At 53.7% G+C, this 23,164-nt stretch overlaps 1 protein-coding gene across 1 annotated transcript in view; it reads right to left on the bottom strand.

Moving 5' to 3' along the window:
* The window catches only part of TWF2 (twinfilin actin binding protein 2), a 41,960-nt gene extending 18,796 nt beyond the window's left edge, over window positions 1-23,164 (bottom strand). Inside the window, exons 1-2 of the mRNA XM_026071506.1 lie at window positions 23,038-23,164; window positions 8,856-8,933 (exon numbers count right to left, since the gene is read on the bottom strand). Coding sequence (XP_025927291.1) covers window positions 8,856-8,933; window positions 23,038-23,149 — 190 coding nt within the window. The 5' untranslated portion in view covers window positions 23,150-23,164. The remainder of the gene's footprint in view (window positions 1-8,855; window positions 8,934-23,037) is intronic.

Raw genomic sequence — 23,164 nt, 5'->3', positions numbered from 1 at the left:
TCTCCTTACCAGCTCCTCATACACCCCAGAGCGTAAACTGTGCCACTGCTGCTCAGCACGCCCAGTGCCACCTTGCAGCCGGTGCCGTGCTCCTGCTGGGGAGGGCATCCACATCCCTGCAGATATTATCCTGGCTGCAAGAGCCAGCAAGGCCCAGGGCAGCTGTAGCTGCAGATCACTTGTGTCCATACGCACGTCTGTCCGTATGGACTTCTGGAGGCCTGGAGCAGTGGTACCTACTGTCCTGGGGTAACGGGAGGTGTGGGAAAAGGCGCTGGCACTCACCGACACTGCCTCACCCTGCGGCAGCGGGAAGAGCACGGCCGGTCCAACCTCCCGGGGTCCACGCGAGCAGGCAGAGCCGGCCTCTGCCGGCCGATTTCCCCCGCAGCCAGGGCAAAGAGGCTGTCCCCACGGCGGTGGCACCGGTGCTCTCGCCCTTCCTGGCCTCCCCGGCCAGCCCTGCCGGTGCCAGGGTTGCTAAGAGCGCCAGGGTCTCTGGAAGTGACCTACATATTTCAGACACGTGGTAGCGTCTCAAGTGTCTGAAGCATATTTTTTTTCCACTGGCACAGAAGTATAAACAGGGCTGGGAGCCCCAAATGCCAAGCAGAGCGCTCAGGCACGCGGGCAGCGCTCGGCTCCCGCTGGCCGGGGGGCACGGGAGCAGGATGCGCCTGGAGGTGGCACACCCAGCACCGTGGCGTAGCCATCTCCCTGCTCCGGGCTACATGCAGCACACGCTGCCCCGCACCCGTTTTGCCCACCAGGCTGGGAACGGGTGACTTGAGTCAAAAATAGACCAGTTTCAGCTCTTCTGAGTACCCTCCCCCTATTGGGGGGTGGGAGAATAAATAACCCAAACTCACAGGATTTAACAGATTCAAACACTAGCACAGGCATCCTATAAACACAAAAGATCTGTGCGGGCCAAACCAAAGCAGGAATGAAAGCTTGGGAAGGACCCAGAGAAAAGCAACCGCTCAGCAGAGCCCAGCATTTGGTGAGCCCTGCTGCTAGGAAGGGGCGGCAGGCTGGCTGCCAGGCTGCAGCTACGTTTCTGCCAAACGGCGTATTTTATTGCCGCTTTAKACGCAGAAGGGTTGGGGGGAGACTTTGCGACTCAAAAAAAGATTCAGGAAAAAATCTTTTGGAGGCTTTCCCCAGGCCATGGCCCCGTTGGGGTCCACGAAGGCTGGAAGCCCAAGACCAGGAGAAACGTCCGGGCGAGGCAGACGCTTGGAGAAGCTGACGCCGCGGCAGGAACGGGACCCGAGCGCGCCCTCGCCCTCTGCGGCACGCTGGCTTCCCGCAGAAGTAAGCTGTGGCCTCAGGCTAAGCCGAGCAGCGCCTCTGCACACTCCCCGATGGCATGCGGCAGCCAGGGAGCCCAGCGAGCAGCGTGGGAATGCACCGCGGACGCGGCTGCTCGCCCTCCCCGGGCCGAAGGGCGCCAACGCCGAGAGCCCAGCCCCGCTGCTCTCCGACAGGAGTCGCGCCCAGGGGGTGCCCGGCCGGGGGGACAGACCCCCACGCGAGGGAGCGGGACGGGGCGAGCTAGCAGGGGCTGCTGATGGGCGAGAACGCCTCTGCCGGCACCGCCGCGAGCCTGCCCCGGCACGCAGGGACAGACAGCCGGCCCATGCTCCCGGAGGAGAGTCGGCAGGGGAGGACAGGGGCTGCTCGCCATGTGGACAACCCCTTGGCTCAGGCACTGCGGGCTTGCGGACGTGATCCTTGTGGAGAAGCCTGGAAGAAACCAATTCCCAACATACTCCAAATCCCTTGCAAAATGAACGTGAGAGTACCGAGAAGAAACACAAACAATCGGAAGCCTGATTAGGGAAGGGAGAGCAGGGTAATTCAGAGGAACCATTGCCAGGGTCAATAAGACAAGACGTTTCAGGAGGGAGTTTCCCAGGGCACTGAGCGTTGGCCCAGATCTGCTGCCCCTGAGCCAGGGACAAACCTCTCACCTTCACTCACTCCAGAGATTATGACTGGGTGTTTAAGGAGAACAGAGTGAGGGAAAGAAAAACTGATCTAGGATTTCTTACAATATTCCAGCTAGAAAACACCCACACTGAACAGCTGCTGGCTGCACGTGACCTGGCAGCAATTAAAAACACCCCAACCCAACAACAACCAGCAGTGAACAGTCAAAAGACAACTACCACAATGAACAGCAGACTGCTTCTCCGCATGTGCTACAAGGTGAAACCTGCTGCGGGAAAAACCAGCGCGTGACTCAGGGGCACCCGGCACCGGCTGACCTACGCGCTGCCACTGTAGCGCTGGAGAAGCCACGGCGGCTTCAACTCATCCGCAACACGAACCCGCCGCAGAACGGCTGCCACGGCCCCACTCACACGCTGCGCTGCCTCGCGCAGGTCCTCCGGGTGATGCCAGGCGCACCACGTACGAGCCACAGGCACAGCGAAGGGGCCTCTGCAGCCGAGGTTAACACGACGGCGTGAGCACGAGCGGAAACCTCAGCTCTGGTCGCTGCCTCCCAAGCAACTCTGACGTTTCCGACTGCCAGCCTGGCCAGCCCAGCCCGCTCGCTGCCTCTCCCGGCCAGGCGCAGTCCGGCCCAGCCGACGCGCGCCCTGAGCGTGCAAGCCCGGCACTACTGTTTGCAGTGACTCTTTGGTGCTGCTTCTCCAGCAAAGCAGCTCTCTCCTAACCCTTCCATCTCGGCAGCTGCAAACTACCCCTCTTTCAAAGCCCACTGCAGGAAAGCTGGGATGGCATTAAGAGCTGCCGCATCCCCATGCCAGTCCCAGGAGGGTGACCAAGCCYGGCTGATTCAGGCACGCCAACACACAGCCACAGTCAGGAAGCTACAGCTGGAGGGGAGCCAGCCCGGCTTGGGGAGGCACCTCCGGCTTCAGCAGTCAGTCCCAAAACCGAGCAAATAACCAACACATGTCCTCTCCCATCTGGATGTCAAGAAACGCATGTGGAGCCTCCTGATCCTCGAGAGAGGGAGCATGCAGGCTCAGGACTCCTCCAGGATGCGCGTGGAGGTCACAGCCCCTGTTGCAAGAGGGAAGGGGGGCACTTTCAGCAGAGATGGCAAACAAGTCACTGAATACTCCAACAACTAGTTTTGTGCCTGACTTTATCCCCAAGTCACTTCAAACTGCTTCTGCTTTCATGCAACACAGGGTAGAAAATACTTTTTTAGTTGAGTCAAACAGAAGAATAAAGTGTTGGTCACTCCACCTTTGGGATAAATTACTCCTACCCTCTGGCACCATCAGACTAAGGCATTTTCTTCACAGAGAGCAGAAGAAGCCTTCCCTCCTCAACACAGCCCTGTGATGGCATCAGCTACCACATGCTAAAACCTGCAATTATTTGTTCATGAAGGACACATGATGCCAGCAAGGGCTGCTAAAGGTAAGGCACAAAAATCAGAGCAAYTCCAAACATACACTCCACGAGTATCTTCCCACAGCCTCAGAGCAAACTTCTACCATGACAGCTTTCCCTGGCATGAGCTTGGTCTAGCTTTCTCTGCTCTCTCCACATCCTCGTGTGAGGAACTCTTGACAAGACAGGAACAGCAGGAGATTCCTAGGTACCCCAAGGGCAGCAGTGAGGCTTTTGCACTCATTGCACACATAAGCCTGCGTCTTGACGGCAGGACACCACAAACCCAAGGGAGCTTTCCTGCACGTTGGACAGGGGGAACACTTGCAAAAAGCAGACTAGGCTTCAAGCTTCGAGACAATTAGCAACTTGCTCAGAGCCATTCTGCCAGTCCTTCCCCAGAGAGGTACCACCATGCCACATATGGTCCACAGACATGCCCAGCCTGCACTTTCAGCACAGAAATGGTGCAAAAATACTTTACCTTCAACAGAACTGTTTGGAGAAAGAGAAGAGAGTCATAAAAAGTCAAGGTACTCCTAAAACAAATGAAGCAGCCATGGAAAAAAATACTCCTCTGTCCCAAGACCTGGGCTCACACAGAGACCACAGTGAATTTCTCCTGGCCAAACCCACTGGCAGCTTGCAGGTGTCCCCATTTGCTAAGTGACCCAAAAGCCTATGCACAAGGTGACTCTCCTCCCCCATATTCCTGCTCCAAATCAGTGCTGATCCTCTCCAAGTCACAATTCCCAAGCTGTGTGCAAGTCAGGCTCAAACACAGTGTTTGAAGGAACCAGACCTCAGCAGTGTTGTCAGCAACCTGCACCACAATCCAGGGATTTTCACTAGGTTGGAGGACCTACTTCTGCCATTCCACAAATGCCACGCTGTGCCAGCCCAGGCACCAACTCCAGCGTTCGGTCCTGCAACAAGTCCGACAAGTAGGAGCTGAATTGCTTCAAGGATTACAAGTCTGACCTCAAGACTTGACAGGTTCTGGAGACGCACAAGTCATTTTGAAAACAAAAATAAAAAGAAAGATCAGACTTCTCTTTTCAGAGACAGCAGGACTTCCTGAACTGTATCGATTCTCTTCAAGGCCAGCACGGACAGGAGTTGTTAGCAGGCACGATCAGTGGGTGCTTGCAGAGAGCACCTCTGCTCCCTGTGAAGAGAGGGAGCAACACGGATCAAAAGCCAAGTACCCGCTGCCCCCAAAGTTCGCTCTGCTTAGGAACATCTCCAGCATCACTCCTTAGCTTTTCTTGCTTCTTAGAGTGCTTCCTCCCCCAGCCTCTTTGCAGTTCAACTCAATCACCAGGCTCCGTTCAGGGCAAGTTTTCCTCCCTAGCCCATGCAGCAAAGCAAAAGGCACTACAGCATTTTTCCATGCATGACCTGGGATGGCTGGTGTTCCCGTTAGCCCAGGAAGTGTCAGAAAAGGGAACYGCCTTCACCAAGCCACGGTCTTTAGAGATGGAGACTGTCACCAGCTATTTCTGCTGCAGTCTGAAGACACGGGGACACTTCTGTGTGCATGAGCATCAGTAAGACGGAAGAAACAGGCAACTTGCACCCAATTTTGACATGCTTCATTTCCACAGAGCTCTGCTGCTGGAAAACACTAGTTGTTCTCCTCAAGATYGAAGCAGATGTAGCTGGGGAGCGGATGGCGGTGGAATGGGGCTGTGTTCAAGCCTTCAGGCCCTGCCAAGCCCGGAAGCGTAACCACACATGAATGGAAACACTTCCTCTCTGCCCCGACAGCCCCACCACCCTTCACGGAGACACCCGAGCGCAGCCGGGAGGGTTTCTGGCCCTCGAGCCATGCCTGACACTTGGCTGCATGCAGGCTCCCTTGCTCATGCCCGTAAAAGGCAGCCCTGCCTGCAGCGCTGGCCTCCCGAGCACTGGGGAACGGCGCGGGACCCAGGAGCACCATGAGGCAGAAGAGGRCCAGCTCCCTCAGAGCCCCCTGCTCCTTCAAGCCCCATCGCCCCCAGACGAGGAGCTGTGATACACAGGCATACCAGCGGTCCCAGGACTGCCTCAGAGCCACCGTTTGAAAGGCTCCCAGACAACCACCACCACTGTGGGCGTGCAAAGAATCTCACCCCCAGCGAGGAAAGCCCCATCAGGGCAAGATCATCAAGAAGGCTGTGCTGAGACACCTGCACACACCTAGGTGTGACTAGGACAGATTCCCCCCATCATGGAAAAACACTTTGTACCAAAAATCGCTTTCATGCCCGTAAAACGTTGCTAAGCTTCCCAGGGCAGCCTCAGAGCAGCAGCCAGCTCTGCCAGACAACTTCAYGAGCACCAGCGGCTTGCTGTGGGTTCACTCGCCTCCCTGCGCAGCGGCTCCCAGCTGGGAAGCCGCGTGTGACCTGCTCCTGCCAGAGCAGCGGCTGGCGGGAAGCAGCAGACAGGGGAACAGACGGGCAGGTCAACAGACACCACAGCACAGCTGTTCTCCAGGCACCGTCTCCACCAGACTTCAGCTTCTCTCAGCAGTACCAGTCCGCAGCCAGACTCAAGAGCAACGTCAGTGTAAAGGGCCTTCTTTAAAAGCATTGCTCAGCCGCAGCCGTCGTCCTGGGGACATGCAGGGGATGCCCAGAGCATCTGCTGTAACATGCAGAAGGCTCCTTTTACTTCTTCCTCTCCTTCCACATACTGTTGCCTGCTCTGACATGCACTGCAGTAGCATTTGGGACCGTAAACAGGCGTAAACCTGTGCACAAGCTTCCTCCAAATGAAGTTACAGACATAGCCCAAGATGTTTCTAGGCGAGTGCCACTGCTCAGGACACCCAGTGGGGCTGGCTTGCACGGCACGCCTGTTCCTTGCTCTGGTCTGCCTGCACCCGCTCCTGATCCACTGGTCAAGCATCCTGTCCCAAGACAGATAACCCTTAGGGCAGAAGTCCCCTCCACAACCCATTTGGCAGGGCTGGAGGCTCCGCTTCTCCATCCCCTCCACAGGCATGGCAGCTGGTAAGTCCTCCTGGCTGGCTCAGAGTCTCTCTCTTCCAGGGTCAGCAGGCCCAAGTCCGTCTGTCCAGCTGCGATGTCCACCTGGGGGCTTATTCCTGCATGACGCTTTTCTCCTCATGCTACAGAGGAAGAGCCGTGGCACAGGGGGAACTAGGCAACTTGCCCCAAGTCACACGGGTGGCAGTGGCAGGGGAAGTGATGGGAGGCGCTCGAGTCATGTCAGCAGCATCACCACCGACTTGCTCCCTGTGGGCCAAGCCCTCTCCGGTGTGGAGGTGCTCCCAGCTCACCTCCTTCCACCTGCCTCCTCAGGAGGCTCCGACTCTGGAGCTGCTCAGCGGGGACGCTCGCTGTTCGAGGCGGCGCAGGAGCCAGCACTGTGCAGTGCGGCTCAGGCATTTCTGCACCTCTGCACGACAAGACACCCAAGCAACTCTGGACATGATCTGCAGGGGGTATCCAGACAGATCCTGCTGGGCTGGGAGCAGCCAGGGTGGCAGTTGCTGGTCYAGGCCTGGGAGAAGGAGGCAGCGGCAGCTGGGGATGGGGAGGGCTGGACCCAGACACACAAACACTGCCAAATGCGGCTGGTCTATAAAGCAGCTGCTGACAATGACACATCGCACAGATAAATATATCCCATTCAGTCCGAGCGGAGATGGTGGAATATGGTTTCCATTGACGGTAAAGAGTCTCTTGCTGGCAGCACTAGCCGCAATCTGAAGTCAGCACTGTAAGTCCTCGCACCTTATTACAGGCTGAGCCTTTATGACTTATCTTAACAGAAGCCTGACTCCCTCTTCTCAAAAGGAAAAGGAGCTGAAAGAGCAAAATCACTGCAAAGAGATCTTCCAAATTCAGGGCTACGTTGCTCTTCCAAAAGAGGCTTTATGCTTCTTAAACCCTAGACCACTCTGCAGGTTGAAATGGGCCCTTTAAGACAACTCCCTCCCAGCTCCTGCAGCCACATTCAGTGCTGGAGGCGGGAGCACAGATTACATGTCTCTCTCAATGTTTGCTGCTTTGTGTTCACAGAGCTACAGTGCAAGGTTATTCTTGTTTTACTCGAGGACTGTCTGCCAGATCAGGGCTCCTTCACGCTAGAGCAGAGGAGAGGGATCATCTCTGCCCTGCAAGACACTGGGGTTTAGACACATCCACAAGCCCTGGCGGTGCCAAGCTGAACACCCTCCTGCAATTTGGAGCAGCAGTGCTCCCAAAGCACTGGGAGGAAGGGAGCCCAAAAGTCGTGTTGGCTGCTGAGCTCCAGCACGGCTGAAGCAAACCACTTCACACTTACCAGTGCCTGGACTCCCCACCTGATGGAGCCCGTGACAGCGGCTTGGCAGGGCACTAACATCCGCATTCACACGAGAAAAATCATTCATGCAACTGTATGAGACTGAGGTTATGGAAAAACCTACACCACACGGGTTCCCCGCTGAGATGCTAAATCAGTGCTTTGTTCCATTTGCTTATTCGATAAATATAGAGGCATCTCAAAGTCACCTTCCGACGGGCCAAACGCAAGCAGGCCTGCACACTGGGCTACATGCAGCCCCCAGCATAACACCAGCAGAAAGAACCAGGTGCTGCAGTCAGGTGGGTTTAATGGCCATATCTCCCATTGCTGCTTTTAAGAGCTGGGAGAGCCTGCAAGCACAGCCAAGGGTGGAGAGCTCAGCCGTGCTCCAGGCAGCCAAGGTGCTGGGCCAAGGCACCTTCTCCTGCCCATCTCTGCCTGCATTCAGGGAAGGACAGAGCATACACCTAATTCGGGATGCCTCTTCCAGGGGGGGACGGGACAGCTGTGGAATAGGCCATGCATCACTCCCGCAGCTCAACAGCTCAGCAGGGAACGCTCAGGCACTCTCCCCCCGCCTTCTTTGCGGGGAGCACAAGCCACTCTGCATGCTGCCATCTCTGAACGCCCCTGTTGCTTTGGGAGGCTGCCACCCACTTTGCACATGTTTCTATAGCACCTGTCACCACGGCAGCCTATTGCAGGGCACCCTGCAACGCAGCACTTCGCTTTAGAGGCAGTAAAAGCCACCCAGAGCCCAGCACCTATCTCAGCTCACGAGCACAGACACCAACATCAGGCACAGCTGCTCCAACAGCAAAGTCACTGCCTATGCTGAACAGTGGCAGCGTGCCTGAGTCACCCCAGCAGAGGCTTCGGGGCTCTGCCTGCTGAAAGCTGCTCGCCAGCACCACATCCCCCAGCAAGGATCGACAGCAACCCCAATTTTGCACTTGTAGCGCTTCATCCATGTCCCCCCTGCTCTGTGCTCGCTGGTCTATTCTGGCCTGCTGCATTCCAGAAACCCCCAGCAGGACTTTCCACGGGGTCTCCAGAAACACAAGTCCTCTTCCACGACGCCACATTCAGCTACAGCCATAAAGTGGAAAGGAGGAGACGTGAAATAGAGACACAAAACAGCATAAATCAAAGCACTGAAAAACAGGACTTACCATCCTCAATGATGACTTTGATGAGCCGAATGGAACCATTTCGGGCTTTGGCAAAAAAGTCCCTTAATTCCGTGGTTGCTGAAAGAACCAGAAACATTGTGGTCAGATTTAGCAATCAAACCAGTTGTTACGCTGCTCTTCAATGGGAGAGCAGCACAGGCTGTGGAGATAAGGAACTTGGCAGGACAAAAACTTAAAAAAAAACAAAAAAAACCACTAGTGCAAAAGATAGTTATAAAAATAATAATAATACAAAAACCAAACAACTGGCTTCATTAGCCTTTCATCAGTGGCAGTGAAGAGCTGCGTCTCCCAGAGGCTTCACAGTTAAATAGCAGCTGGGAGCACATGTGATCCAGGTAACTTGATACTTGGCCTGGGTGAACATAATCACCCAAATTTAGATGATGGCTTGGCTGGTGCAGGCAGGCAGAGCTCAAGTGACAAGTTTATTAACTTTACAGAGCAGCGAGGTTTGCGTGAAGGGTGGCTGGAATATGTCACGACAGGCGGATGGCTCTGACGTCCAGGCCTCATGACAGGCGGCAGCGGTGCTGCCGAGCCCCAGCACTGCCTGCTTCCCCAGGCAGCCAGAGGCCAGGACCAATCCAAACTGGAGTCACCAGTTTGGATTTGAGCCCCTCAGGAAGGAAGGGATAACTGCTCCCAGGCTCCGCGAGGGCTCGGGGAGCTCCCCTGTTTGCAAATGTGCAGCAGCGGGGCATAACCTCAGAGGGGGTTACATTCTCGGACACCAGGATCGGCAGCGACCGCCCTGCTCGTTTTAATCATGCCAGCTCGTTCCCTGGCATCTCYGCAGCCACAGCTGCGGAAACCAAGCAAAGCACCCGGGCATTGCTGTACCTGTCGGAAGCGGCACCTGCAAGGCCGGGCCTGGAAAGCTGCCTCTTGCCCGAAGAGCTGCGAGGGGGTGAATAACCAAGCTCAAGCTGGGATTTGGGCTTTCATCTGCCAGAAAGCGTCACTGGCACTGTGCCCCCCCATCCCACCCAGGAAATGTTACGTGGAGGACCTTAGGTGAAGACAACATGCAGAGATGCAGGTTGGAGGGGCTGAGCCCTAGGACAAGGAGCATTTCCAACCCCAGCGCTCAGGCGCCTAGCTCCCATGGAAAGCCAGTTCGGTGACATGCCAAAACACCTCCTGGGGGGGGGGGGGCAGGGGATTCCCTGGCTGACAAGGATACTGCATGGAGAGCTGCGATCAACACGGTTCAAAGCTCCACGGGGAGCACAGACTACTCAGTGTTTCCCAGAGATGAAGGGCTCAGAAAGGCAACCGCCACCAGCCACATGGAGGTCTGTGGGAGAAAACCCACCCAGCAGGGCCCGGAGGTTCCCTGGAGGGGGCCCCTTCCCCGAGCTGCCTTTCTTGACGTGCTTGCTCTGTGTGCACCCATTTCCAAGCAGTGAACCTGGGCATGCCACTTACTCCAGGACACCCCAGCTGGAACATCCCAGTCCATGACTTGCAAGCTGCAGACAGCTCTAGCACTTTTAGAAACACTATAGACACCAGCATTGCAAAGATCAGTTCTCCCCAAGCAGCCACCCCTCTTAGGCCACCTCAGGATCAATGCTTGGATCATTGCAAGCAGCCCCCCATTCCTGTCGCTGTGCCATGCCGCCTTTGCAGTTGGCCTTTCCTAAGCAGTTTGCAGCCGGCCTTTGCAAGAAGGAGCCCTGCTTTGCTCGCCAAGCACCCGCAGAGAAGCCTACAAGCTCTCATGTCCACAGCCCACAGCTTTGCACAGGAAGCTGTCACTACTCAGCTAGCAGAGAACAGTGCAGAAAGATGCTGCGGCCATCACTCAGCACTGCTCAGGATGAGCGGTCCCCTGCCACCAGGGGCCGTATCTGTTCCACTTCAGTCACGCTGGCGTCGTGGACACCGGATACCTGGGCACTGCTGTGGGACGGCTGCAAAGAAAACTCATCCTTGGGCACAAGCCCTGAGCTCCCATGCAGATGCCTCCTGCATCGCTGCATGCAGAGGGGAGACAGAGGCAGAAAGCCTGCAGCTTACACACTGCCAGCCCAAGCAACACGCACTATTAAGCCCCGAGCCACCAACTTGGTCACACGCTGGTGCTCTCGGTCCCCCAGAAAAGACCTTGGGCAGGGGCTTGCCCCACACCTGCAGCTCACACAGCCCCTGAGGGAGAAGGAAATAAGTGGACATGTCTTTTTCTCCTTGTCCRTATCGAAATGCTAATGACACAGCCAGAGGTGGAACAGGACACCCTGCGGAGCCCAACAAGGAACTAGTGCTTCCTGTAGACCAACAGCCAGGCATCTGCACTGCAGACTGTTTCCTGACATGAGAAGTCTGAGCTGCRACTGTCTACCAGGTCTGCTTTCAAACTGGTTTTCAAACTGATCAGAGGTCTTGATACTTTCCCTCCCCCTCAAGATTTCTTCTTCTATGGAAGGAGAAGGCAAAAATGGAAAGAGAACTAGCTCCCAGGCTGTTATCCCACAAACAACAGAAGTCATATACAAACCCAGAGATTGTATCTCAGCAGGACACCAGGCACACCAGCAGCAGGTAAGGGCATGCAGAGACCCGGTTAAGGCACATTAGTGACAGAGGAGACAGTACCATGCAGTCCCCAATGGTATTTTAGGGCAGACAGAAGTTTTGTTGGGGTAATCCCACCACTAGAAAACTGTCCTTTCTCCTTCACCAGCATCCAGGCACACGGCTCTCCCTGTTTCCAGTACACCTGCTCAGACCTTTATCTTCTCCCAGCACCAGCTCTGAGCTCGGCTTTTTCCCACAGCTACCACCCAAGGCTGTTCTGATATTTTTAACCCCCTTTCCTCATTGAGGCTGGCTGTTTCCTTCCAGCAGCATCTGTGGCTATTGCCAATTGATGAAGTTTCCCACAGGTGTGGAAGAGGAAAAGAGAGACTTATACACCTGGGAAGCCTAGTACAAGAAGCAAAAGGTCCTCATAAGTCTTAACCCTCACTGATTCCTGTTATACCACCAAATCAGGAGAGAGAAGAGAACAGCATTTGTCTCAGATGGTCCTACAGTACCAAATATTGAGAAGAAAGATTAAAGCTCTGCAGTGCTAACAGAGACCTGAAAATCACTCAGCAGACTGAAGTTGTCCTTTCCAGAGGCCAAGGGTGCACAGCACTGAGCAGAATGGCCAGGAGCATGGGCAAATGCCCAGCTGCTCTCCTGCCCCCTCCACATACCTGAAAACATTAGGACTAGCCAAAAGCATTGAACTGATACTTGAATAATACATTTGTTCATTTCAAGCACAGGTCTAATACTTGGACGTCTATTTGTTCCAAAGGATTTAAGAGGATATGGAAAACCGCAGGTAATCACTTCCAGGAGGACCCCATAGTACTGGGGAAAGATTGAAACATGGGCCAGAGAACCATTTTTCTGAGGGACAGAAAGCTTTCAAAAACCTCAAAGCAGACTTCTGGCCATAAATTTCATTGAAATTAAAAAAAAMATTTTTTTCACTTTAAAAATCACTTGGGTGTCTTTGAAATTCCTTTCTGTCTGTTGCAACTCAGAATCACAACCCAGCGAAGAGGAAGAGGAATAAGCTAGCTAGGAAGGTTTTCAGCACGAGCTCAGCAACTGTTACATTACAGCATGATTACGACTTAATTGGCCAAGCAGCCATGAGGAGATGGCTTGCATGCCTGAAATATTAATATAAAAGGCAACAGCCTGCTGTTACTGGCAGGGGGAAGGGAGGACACATTAGCCTGGAGATGGAGGTGAGCAGTACCTCGGCACCGAGGTGCAGAGCAATAGAGATGGTACGAAAGGCCATCCAGGTACCAGCTAAAGGGCAGAAGAAGCTGTGTGTTAATCCAGTACGGACCTCCCCCGGCTGCTGACCCCGGACAAGCAGAGCGAGGCTTTCTGACAGCAACCAGCTCATCCAGAGCCCTGTGCACTGCACTGGTGGGAAGCTAACTCCAGCAGGTCACAGCCGATCAACAAGTTCTTGGRACACAGTGGTGATAATTTTATTTTATTTTTTTTAAATCAAAACCAGCTCCGATCAGTTTGATGTGAAGCAGCACAGAGGAGATGGCAAATCAAAACAGCAAAACACCACCAAGGTGCTTCAAGCCAGGGGAGGCCAGAGTCAGGAAGTGGGTTAGGATGGAGGCAAGACTAAAGGTCAGAAGAAGTTCATTAGAGCTGACAGTTCCTCAGAGAAACCACGGTTTGTACGCACATCTCTACAACATGGCCATTTGGGGACAGTAAGAGACCAGCCAGGGTAAACCACAAGCTTTGTGGGCTTCTTTTTCTGAGGCTTCCTTTTTGCATTTGGAAACTAGGTGAGGTGAGAAAGGAGGAATACAAAGGAGCAGTAAGGGGAAGCTGGGCAAAGCACCAGGAGGGCTGACGTGCAGGACTAACCATGGCCAACACAGATCCTCACAGCAACGTTTCCGCTCCAGGTGTGCGAGAGCCCAAGGAGAGCACGGGCAAATGCTGCCGGCAGACAGCTCTCCCCGCACTGCACTACAGCAACCCAACAGCATGCGGGCAGTTAGCACAGCTGAGAGCCCTGGAAAAAAGGGCATGACCACACCAAAGAGTGGTTTAGAGAGTGCTTAGACAAGCCACATGCTTTCAAACTGGCTGGGCTTTATAAGTGTCACAGAGCGTACTTACAGCGCTGCTTGATAGAGGCTCAGAACCGGTAGCAGCTCCCACGTGACAACTGGGAAAGGACGAGTGACGGAGCAGAAAACTGGAAGGAGACATACATACCACCTGCCTTTGTGGGTGGGAGGGAAGGGGGTAATCAGAAACTCACCAGCTTAACATCAGTTCCTGGAAAATCCTGGAACAAATCATCAAACAATCCAAAAACATAAACACAAGCTGGGCTACAGCCAGCAGGGATCTATCGAGAATGAATTGCTTCAGATCAATCTAATTCCTTCCAACAGAGGAACAGGCCTGTGGGCCATGCAGAAGCACTGGACTTCGTGGATCTCAGCTCCACTCAGGTTAAGTGTCTCAAGTTKCATAAGCCAGTTTAGTAAACACGGTCTCGGTGAATCCCTACAGCACAAGGCACAATACTGTGTCAATAATTCACTCCAGAAGTTACTAAAGGTTGGATCAAGCAAGATCTCCCAAGGGCCTGTTGTGGGTCCAGTCCTAGTCCACGTTTTCATTAACAGCTCTGACAATTGCAATAGTGTGTTCTCTGCAGTTGTAACTTGGAAGCTAGAAGAGATGCAAATGTGCACTGGAGTACAAGGAGGAGAGTTCATCATTCTCTCAGCAGATTGGAGAAACAGGCTGGAAAAAAAGAAATAGGATGAAACTCAATAGGAAGAAGAGCAAAGTACTGTACTGGGACAAGAACAGCCAGTTACACTGACACATGGTAGGGAACAGCTGGTCCAGCAGTTCGGGGGAAGAGGGAGTTACATTGGGTCACAAGCTAAATACGGGTTAAAAACATCATGCTGTTGCAAAAAAAAAAAAAAAAAAAAAAGCAGCAAAGTCATTCCTGAAAGCATAAACAAGAGCACGGCCCTCAACCACAGCCACATTATTTGGTGCTGACAAGGCTTTGGTTAGAGCACCGCTTCCAGGCTCAGCATTGTGCTAGGAGAAAGGCACAGGCCAGCTGCAGAGCGTCTAGTGGACAGCAGCAAGGTGACTATACTCGAAAACACAGCACACAAGGGAAGGTTGAAGAAGCTGGGGTTGCTCAGCTCAACGGGGAGAAGAACAAGGGGCGAAACAGTGAACTACTTTCATCGGTTCTTCAGCCAGAACTGACAGGCATTAAACAGCAGCAAGTGTGGCCCTGCCTAGGCATTTGGGAAATTTTCTAGCAATAAGGATGACCAAACCCCAGAAAAGACTGGGGGACAGGATGCCTCCATCCCTGCCCAACCTGCCCAGAAAGACTTTCAGACACCTGCCAGGTACACCGCTGCTTKGAGGTTGGCTGAGCTAAGTGGCACCTTGAGAACTTCTGACCATCCTTTCCACGACTCAGCCCTGCCATGCCCTCTACATGGACAGCCCGCTCGGAGTAGGGGGCCTGTGTCAGAAGCCCGACCGGTCCTCTCCCACCCTGCTCACCTTGGAGCTGGGGCCAGACCAGCTGTTAGAGGCAGCATGCGATCACAGCCACCTCAAGAGCCACTGTCACTTGACTCAGGAGCCTGTGGCAGGCGCCTAGGAAGGGCCACTGTTGAATTAGAGAACAAAAGTAGCTGGCCACGTAGAGGATTGCTTCCTATTTAAGGTGAGAGTGTTTGAAAGGAATGCAGGATCCGTAGCCATGAGCCGGCTGGCCTCTGAAGATGCTCCCCTGCTGGGCCAGAGTAGCCTCAGCATCTGACCACAGAGGATTTTAGGGAAGCGCAAATGGGAGGTCAGAGCAATACCAATAAAAACATGCAACAATATCGGGAGCACAGAGACATCTCTAGTGAACTTGTTTCCTACAGGAGCTGCAAAAGGTTATTCCTTAAGAGCCCTCCAGACAATTTCTAGGTCCAGACCAGAAGTCTGCAGCCCACTAAAGCTACTCAACACTTGTCCAGTGTTGGAGCATGGAAAGCTATGCAGACACTCAGCATGGTGTGGGCAAACACCCATGCCTTCTCAGGCACCCCTCCCACATTATTTAACACACTGCTGCTATAAAAATCACATTAATCCGGATGTTTAGCTCAAAAATCCCCTCCAATCAGTCTGAGCTATGCAACACCTCCCTCTYCCCTCTGTACTCTGGTTTGCAGACGCCAGCAGAGCTTCTTGAGCCTCACATGCCCAGGGGAACGCTGCAGAGAGGAGAGGAGAGGCCTCCTTCATAGGAGCCCAGGAGACCCCAGCAATCAGGCTGGGCAGCTGTCGGCATGGCAGGGAGGACAASGGTCAGGGGAGGACAAGGGCCGGGAGAACGGACGGTTGCCCTTCAGGAGGCCCTGTTTGTGAAGGCAAGCTGCTGCATCACAACAGGGGCTCTTGGGGCAAACACAGCACATCCCTTCTGGACCAACACCGACCAGCTGAAAGCGAGGTGAGATGGAGCGTAAAGACCCACTCCTTCGAGATCAGTGGGGCACCCAAACGGTTGCAGGGGAACCACCTACTCAACAAACACACGTTTTGGAGCCAGAACGCAGCCACCTTCTCCCCCACCCCGACACACGGCTATTTGCCTCATTTTGCCCTGAATATGGACCTATCCCAAGGAGACTTAAATGCTGGGCTTCAAGCCTCACACTGCCTGACAGCCCCGTGAGCTACAGCAGCAAACTGGTCACCGCTCCAGCACAAAAGCTGTCCTCAAGACAAGTCCTGCCAGTGTGTACGAGCCCAGGTAGTGTATTTAAGCAGAGCCAGGCCGTACGAGGCCCGCCACAGCGCGCTGTCCGTGCCGCAGCCGTTCAGCAGCTCTGCTTTCCAAGCCCTCTCTCCCAACGCATCCGCTGTCAACCGAACCTGGGGGACGAGCCACCACGGTGCACCGGTGACAGCGTAGCCACGGCAACCGCCCAGGCTCTCCCCGAAGGCGTGATGGTGTAAGAGGCACCCGTCTGGCTGGCGAAGTGCAAACAGCCGGGGAAGCAAAACGGCACCTCCCCAGACCCGCGCAGCCCCCTCGCACGCCCGCCTTGGGGGGGGGGGGAAGAGCAGGCTGCCGCTTGGCCGAACCTTCCCGATCACCCCGTGGCCCGATGACAGCTCGGTGCTCCTGGATCAATAATACATGCTGCCTGAAACAGATGCCTTCCTGAACACGTTGAGTCACCTGGGCCTCCTGACAGGCAACCTGAGCTCCTGGCCATCAATCTTTCATTCTCCGGACATAATCTTCAAGTTGAAGCGACTCCAAGCAGCTGCTTTCCTTTCACGGTTGCAGCCCCTCTGCTCGGGGGCGCAGTGCGTGCTCTGTGCCTGCAACCCCTGGGATGCAGACCCCAGAGAGATGGGCAGAGATACACCAGCAACACAGCGGACGTCCTCCTGACGAGGACCCGGCACCCTGGCTCGCCCCCGTAGGAAGCGTTAGGGCTCGGTGAGGCTGCAGAGCAGGCTGTCACCTCGCCAGAACGCCCCAGGCTTGCATGCAATCTGCATAGCGATTTCTGCTTGAAAACTGGTGTGTTAATTCTGCACCAGAAGAAGAGTCTGTTGGTTTTCRCCTCCCTCCAGTCCAGGCAGAAGGACCTTGCTGTGCACACCACCCTGTACCCAGTGCACACAGTGGTGGGGCTGGCCAGGACTTCTCGCTGACCCTTTGTGCAGCCAGGAGCAAGCCAGAAACCCAGGCAGAACTTGCCCATCCTGAATAAGATGAAAGACCTCTGGAAAGGTGTCAGGGGACTGCCAACATTCAACTGATTTAGATGGTTCTGCTCCATTTGGGCTCCCTGTGTAAAGTGGAAACAAGATCTAATGGCTTTGGCTGACTAGCCCAGACCAAACCCACCACTTAACTCAAGGGTGCCTGGCCACAGAGCAGTCAAGGAAATGCTGAAGGATAAACCAGGCTACCACTGCAAAAGGCACACCATCCCTGCACAAACTGTTCTGCCCAGCTTCAGCCTGTGCTGGACAAGCCAAGCTCCATGAAAGAGGAGGCACAAAAGAGCCACTGTTCCTAAAAAAATCTCCTTTTCAGTCTGCCCCCATGCAACTCCATCACATATCACCTGCTCAACCTGCTTGGTATAGAATGCTTTTATACAGACAGCTCTGGCCAATTTAAGACGCTAGGGGGGTTTTTATTTCTCACCATAAAAAAAGAATTGTCCTTGCAGGAAAATTTTTCTGTAAGAAAAAGCTCAGAGATCAAGAAAAAAAATAGAAAGAAAGGAAAAAAACATCTGAGCAAGAGAGGACACAACCAAAGCTTTTTCCAATTTTCCACGAGACTGGGCTCTATTCCCCGTGAGGGTTTAATGCAGACGACTCCTGGCCCAGATTACAAATCCTGCCTGGAGACTTTCAGCCACTTGTCTACTGTGAGCAATTTGCTTTGCAACACCTCATTCTCCACATGCATGTTTGAGAACTCTTCCTTTCTCTGCTTCGGCATCTCCCAGTTTCTGATCAGAGTTAGCCCAACCTTTCCGCAGCCTAGGAGATGCAGTACCCACTACACCCTCCAGAAAGCACTTGTCAGGGCATTTGGCCCCATGATGTCCAACGACGCAGCCTCTGAGAGCAAAGATGTCGTTCCAGTCCATGCAGTCCTGTCTGAACTCAGTCCCTGCAGAACTGTTGCACTGGTTGTTGCTCCTCTCCCCAGTCTCCCAAGCGCAAAGCCATGACTGGGAGCACTGGATCAGGTGTCAGGGGCCCAGAACCAAGGGATGGATCCCAGCAGGGATCTCATTTCATTTAAAGGCTCGCAACACACTTTTCAAGGGATTTCCTCTACTCTAGCGACTTTAAGTGCTTAAATTCAAGGGGCTTTAATTATTTATGCATCTATAAAATTGCAGCTCAGGTTCAACTTCTGCAGGGGTTGAAGCCTCTCTCTCTCTCTCCCTCTCTCTCCCCCTCTCTCTCTCTCTCTCCACTTTCTGAGCCATGAGGGCATTTGCTTCATTTTTAGCACATGCTCCAAGAGACACGAATAACTATCTTGGGCTGGGCGACGTACAAAGGACACAGCACTCGCAGGTCTGGGATGCACCGAAAAGCAACAGCCTCGCCATCCCACAGCCCCCGCTGAGCGCAGCGCAGATGACACCACATTACGGCTTCCCAACGAGCTCTGCTGCCTCTGCTCAGAGACATGCTTTTGGCAACCCACAGGGATGCAGAGCTCAGAAAAACAGCAGTGACGGGCAGAAACTGGGCAGGTCGCCTTGATCATACCTCAGTAGAGACCACCTTTACTCTGCTCTTCACAACTCCTCCCCGCCCACATGCACAGATCTGCCACCACCCTTGGAGTGGACCCATAGACTCTACACGCTCTTCAGAGATGAAACTCCACTGCAAGGTCTAAGCCCAGATCCAGTTTTTGGTGTTGGGAGAGAACATCATAATGTCAAAGCCTACCACAAAAGATAACAGGAACCATCTAGCTGAGCCCATCACCACAGTTGTTTTCCTTTCCAACGCAAACTGGCACTGTACTCGTGCCAGGGACCCTGCCAGTAAGGACCGCCCTCTTTGTACACTGAAGCAACGATGTGATGGACTTGACTGTAACCACAGGTTAGCAGGTTACCTCCTGCATCTGCTTGAAGCTGCCACCCAATTCGGACAGCCACGCATGTACAGCGCCTAACCCTGCCTCCCAGCCCAGCAGAAGGAGAGAGGAGCCACGTGAGCAGCCGAAGGGGAGAGTTCCTCATCGCTTCAGCCATCTGGCAATGTCTGCCCCATGTGGTCACAGCAACAGCTTGTCCCTAACCCCATCACTTCCCCATCCATGCTGCCAGCCAGCAGGACAGCAAGCAGCGCTTCCGCAGCAGCTTGCAGAGGAGCCACTCTTCAAATGCTCTGCAGGACAAGGTCTTGGAGCTTTCTTCTATTTGAAGAGCCAGAAAGCCTGCTGCTTTTGAAGGTGAGCTTTGCACTATGAGCAGATCCCCTGCTACCCCAGAAATGTCCTGTGAGCGATGCAGTCAGTTCAGAGCAGGCAAACCAAGGTACATGCTGGTGATAATTCCAGGTGGCAACCCCAGAAGACCCTTCTCCCATAGCAGAAGCCAAGGTCAGAAGTTACAAAACGTGCTGCTCTCACTGTCCCCTGCCAGGCATGTTATTTTGGGGCCTGTTTAGATTTAAAGACAGACCTGTCTTTAGTCAGCTCAACAGCTGATGTGTCTTCTAACGTACCCCCGCCACCCAGCGCAGGGATGAGCCCAGCCCTGGGTGTGTGTGGGCATGACCCACCCTGCCCAAAGAGGGCTTTCTTGGCCTCATTCACAGGACTGCCAGAAAGGGGAGCAGAGCTACGGAGAGGTCCCATAACAGAGCCTTTTCTCGCTTGGGCAGGATGGCAGAGGGTGGCCAAGGAAAGCTGAATGCTCCAAGCTGACCAGGAGCTCAGTGTGTTTTGGAAACAAAGCAGTCATTAACTGGATGGGAAATATCCCCCAAGCTCCCTGTCTGTTGTGCAATTTTGCAATACCTTTTCCCCTTTCTGCTCTTTTTTCCCCTCACTTTATTCTCTTCTTTATTCTCTTCTTCAAGAGAGGGTCAGCTGCCGAACAGGAGCGACAAAGGTGTTGCACATGGTCACATCAAGGGTCCTTCCCACATTCCCCCGTCCTCACTTTTTGCCACGACCTGTTCCTCCCCCAGAACTAATTCCTACGACTCCAGTAAAACTCTGTGTGGAAGAACAGACACCAACCTCTATTTTTTTCTGATTGAAGAAACATATGCATTAGCAGTTCCCCTTAGAAAATACAGATTTCTTTACTGTCTAGATCAAAAAAAATTCCTGTTAAGAGACTTCTTTTCTTCCACTCAGAGATCAGAAAGAGTCCCTAGAAGCAACTGAAAACCTCCCCCAAAGCAAGTGGATATTTTCCCACCAGTATCAAAACTTTGCCTCAGGTCTACATGATCAGCATCTCTTTAGTAAGGCCCCGTGGCTAACCCTGGACTTAAACCAGGAGAGAGAGCACTGTCTCCATCTAAGACAGCTCAGGGCAGAATATAGGCTGTAAAACACCATCTGGTAACTGCATCCCAGTTGCAGTTAAAAAGCGAGTTTCCAGCCATAAGGAACCCACAGCAGTCCTTAAACAGCTTCATCGCATTTCTCCACCCTGCCTGAAAGTCACCCGCAGCAGCCCAGTCTTCTCGCCAGCATCTTCGGGTGAGCTGCCACACATACCCAAAAAAATCTGTCTCTTGCCTCCAGGTTAAAAGCCGAGCTACCGCTCAGCCCTGACAAACACCTCAAGTTCCCATGCTCCTGAGCGAGCACCACTATTGCCTTCCTTTCCCCTCCCCATGAGGCATCTTCTCTTCCCCCAAAGCCGACAAACGCAGAACAGCATTGGTTCTTCCTCCCCTGGGGCCAATTAGGCAGATTAAAAGCGCAGATCCCTACGCCTGGCAGCACACCCACTTCTCGGGGCTGGCTGCAAAAGGAAAAGGAGGTCACTCGAGTTTCCAAGTCACCCAGATAGGTCCCTCCCCTTTCAACTGTCAGCTGATACCGAATTCTCACTTCCTCCTGAGCTGCTGCTGAAAACTCGCTTCGGACAGGGCTTGCTAATGATGTCCAACGGATTATCCAAAACCTGTTCATTGGGAGCCACGTGGCCAGCAGCACCCACGGTCACAGCTCGTGGCCACAACGCTGCAGGCACTGGGCACACAGTAAACAAGCCAAGCAGCCGCTATTGCCCCACAAAGCAAGTGGTGACTAGGGAAAGACCACGGAGAAGCAGCCAGAAGGGCAAGGGGGGAAAAGGCAGCCTGGACTGCGGGGCAGGGAAACGCAGCTCCCACACCTGCCCCAAACCCGGCCACGCTCAGGGCACCTGGAGGAAGCCCACTGCCACACACACACCTTCTGCAGGGCCTGGGGGACAGGCCCCACAGACCCTCTTCTGCCCAGAGAAGAGGGTTTGCCCTCCCTGCTCCTCTTCCAGCAGGGAAGCAGAAAGGAAGGCCAAGGGCCCATTTCTCCAGACAGAAAGGCTGCCACCTCCTTCCACAGCCTCTCGCTCGCTTCCAGCCATCCCCTGCTTTCCAGCAGGGACAGGGAGACCTCCAGCCTGCTGCGAGCGGACCTCTTGCTGCAGCTGACACGTTGCCCAATGGGCACCGAGTAGCCAACGGAGGCTTTGCACAGCTCTACCTGCCTCTTAGAAACAACCCTGGCGATATGACAAGCTCTCTGCTCTGCTGACATTTGGCAGACCCCTTGTCGAGGCCCAAGCCCAACCGCTGTGCTGGGGATGGTTATTAGCAAGCCTGTGTCTGCCCATGTCTCAACAGCGCAGCTCAGCACCATTCGGAGTTGGACTAGATGATCTCCAGAGCCGTTCTGCAGTTCAGCAGATGGAGAGCGGTGCCTCAGTAGCACTGGAAAACTACACCAGGGCTCCTGCAGCATTTACTGTTAACCCTGTTCCCAAACTGATTTAGTACAGTATTGACCAAAATCTCTTGCTTGCTTGCCAACAGCCCCTCTCCTAAACCAGCTGACGTGTAGTATCATAGTCATCCTGGGAACAGATGCCTTCCTGCAAAAGGGAGACAAACATTTAAAAAAAAAAAAAAGAAGAAGGGGGGAGGATCTGGAAAATTCCTCCTTCTTGGCAAATGACAGGCTCAGGCTCTTAGCACAGGAAAAGAAAGTAGCAGTGGGACTGCTGCTTCTCATCCGATGTCGAATCGGCTCTCCACAAAGTGAAAGAATTACTATGACAGCAGTGGCAGGGAAGGGAAGCCTGCGTGGCGGAGGAGACCAAAAGACACCAAAACGAATCAGGTGTTTCCCTTAAGCACTGCATCACAGGCATATAAGCAGATTTGCATTTAGAAAGGAAATTACCACTTCCTGGAAGAGATAACACATGGCACAAAACCGATACACAGATTCAGAGAACTGAGCCACCCGTGCCATGCTCTGGCACAGACATGAAGGAGAGGCTCAAAACAGCCTTCRGTCTTTCTTTGTCTGAAGCAGAGAGAAAGGCACAAAGATCTTACCCCACGTGAAGGGGCTGCAGAACGGAGAGATCTGCAGAAAGCTCTGGATCATGGCCTGCGTCTCCATCATTTGTTTATGCTGATGCTCATCCCAGAATAGTAAGTCAGTTCAGTTAGCAGAGATAAGTGAAATTGCTTCAGAAACCTGCACACCTAGAAAGATGTCAGAGATGCTGCGAGAGCGAGACCATCCGATGCAAGTTACTCTTTCATAACCGCTTAACGCATGGACAAGTTTTCCAAGCGACTTCCCAGCTAACTCTGCGTAAGAAACACCAGGGAGGACAAGAGAGGGGACATGAAATGCAGGTTGTCCGACACAACTAAGAGGAAAGAGCTGGACTGACAGACTTGATCTAACCCTGCCTGTTTCTGCCACACTTCACAGTGCAGCATGGCAAAGGCTGTGTTCAAGCAGGACTGACAATGCATCGCAGGAACAGGACACAGCCATCTTGCTGCCTCCTCACCCAGCACTTACTGCAATTCACTCCAAGGTTGGTGAAGGTCGGCGCTCTCTGATAGCAGCTCATCAGCTTTGCAAAGTGAGTGGATCTCTTCCGGCTCCATTTCAAGCAACAGGGCATTCGCATCCCCCGCCAGGGAAG

Source organism: Apteryx rowi, unplaced genomic scaffold (genome assembly GCF_003343035.1).
Source record: "Apteryx rowi isolate R43461 unplaced genomic scaffold, aptRow1 scaffold_326, whole genome shotgun sequence".
Lineage (NCBI taxonomy): Eukaryota > Metazoa > Chordata > Aves > Apterygiformes > Apterygidae > Apteryx > Apteryx rowi.
Note: the sequence above shows the minus strand (reverse complement) of the source record. Positions and strands in the feature narration are given on the sequence as shown.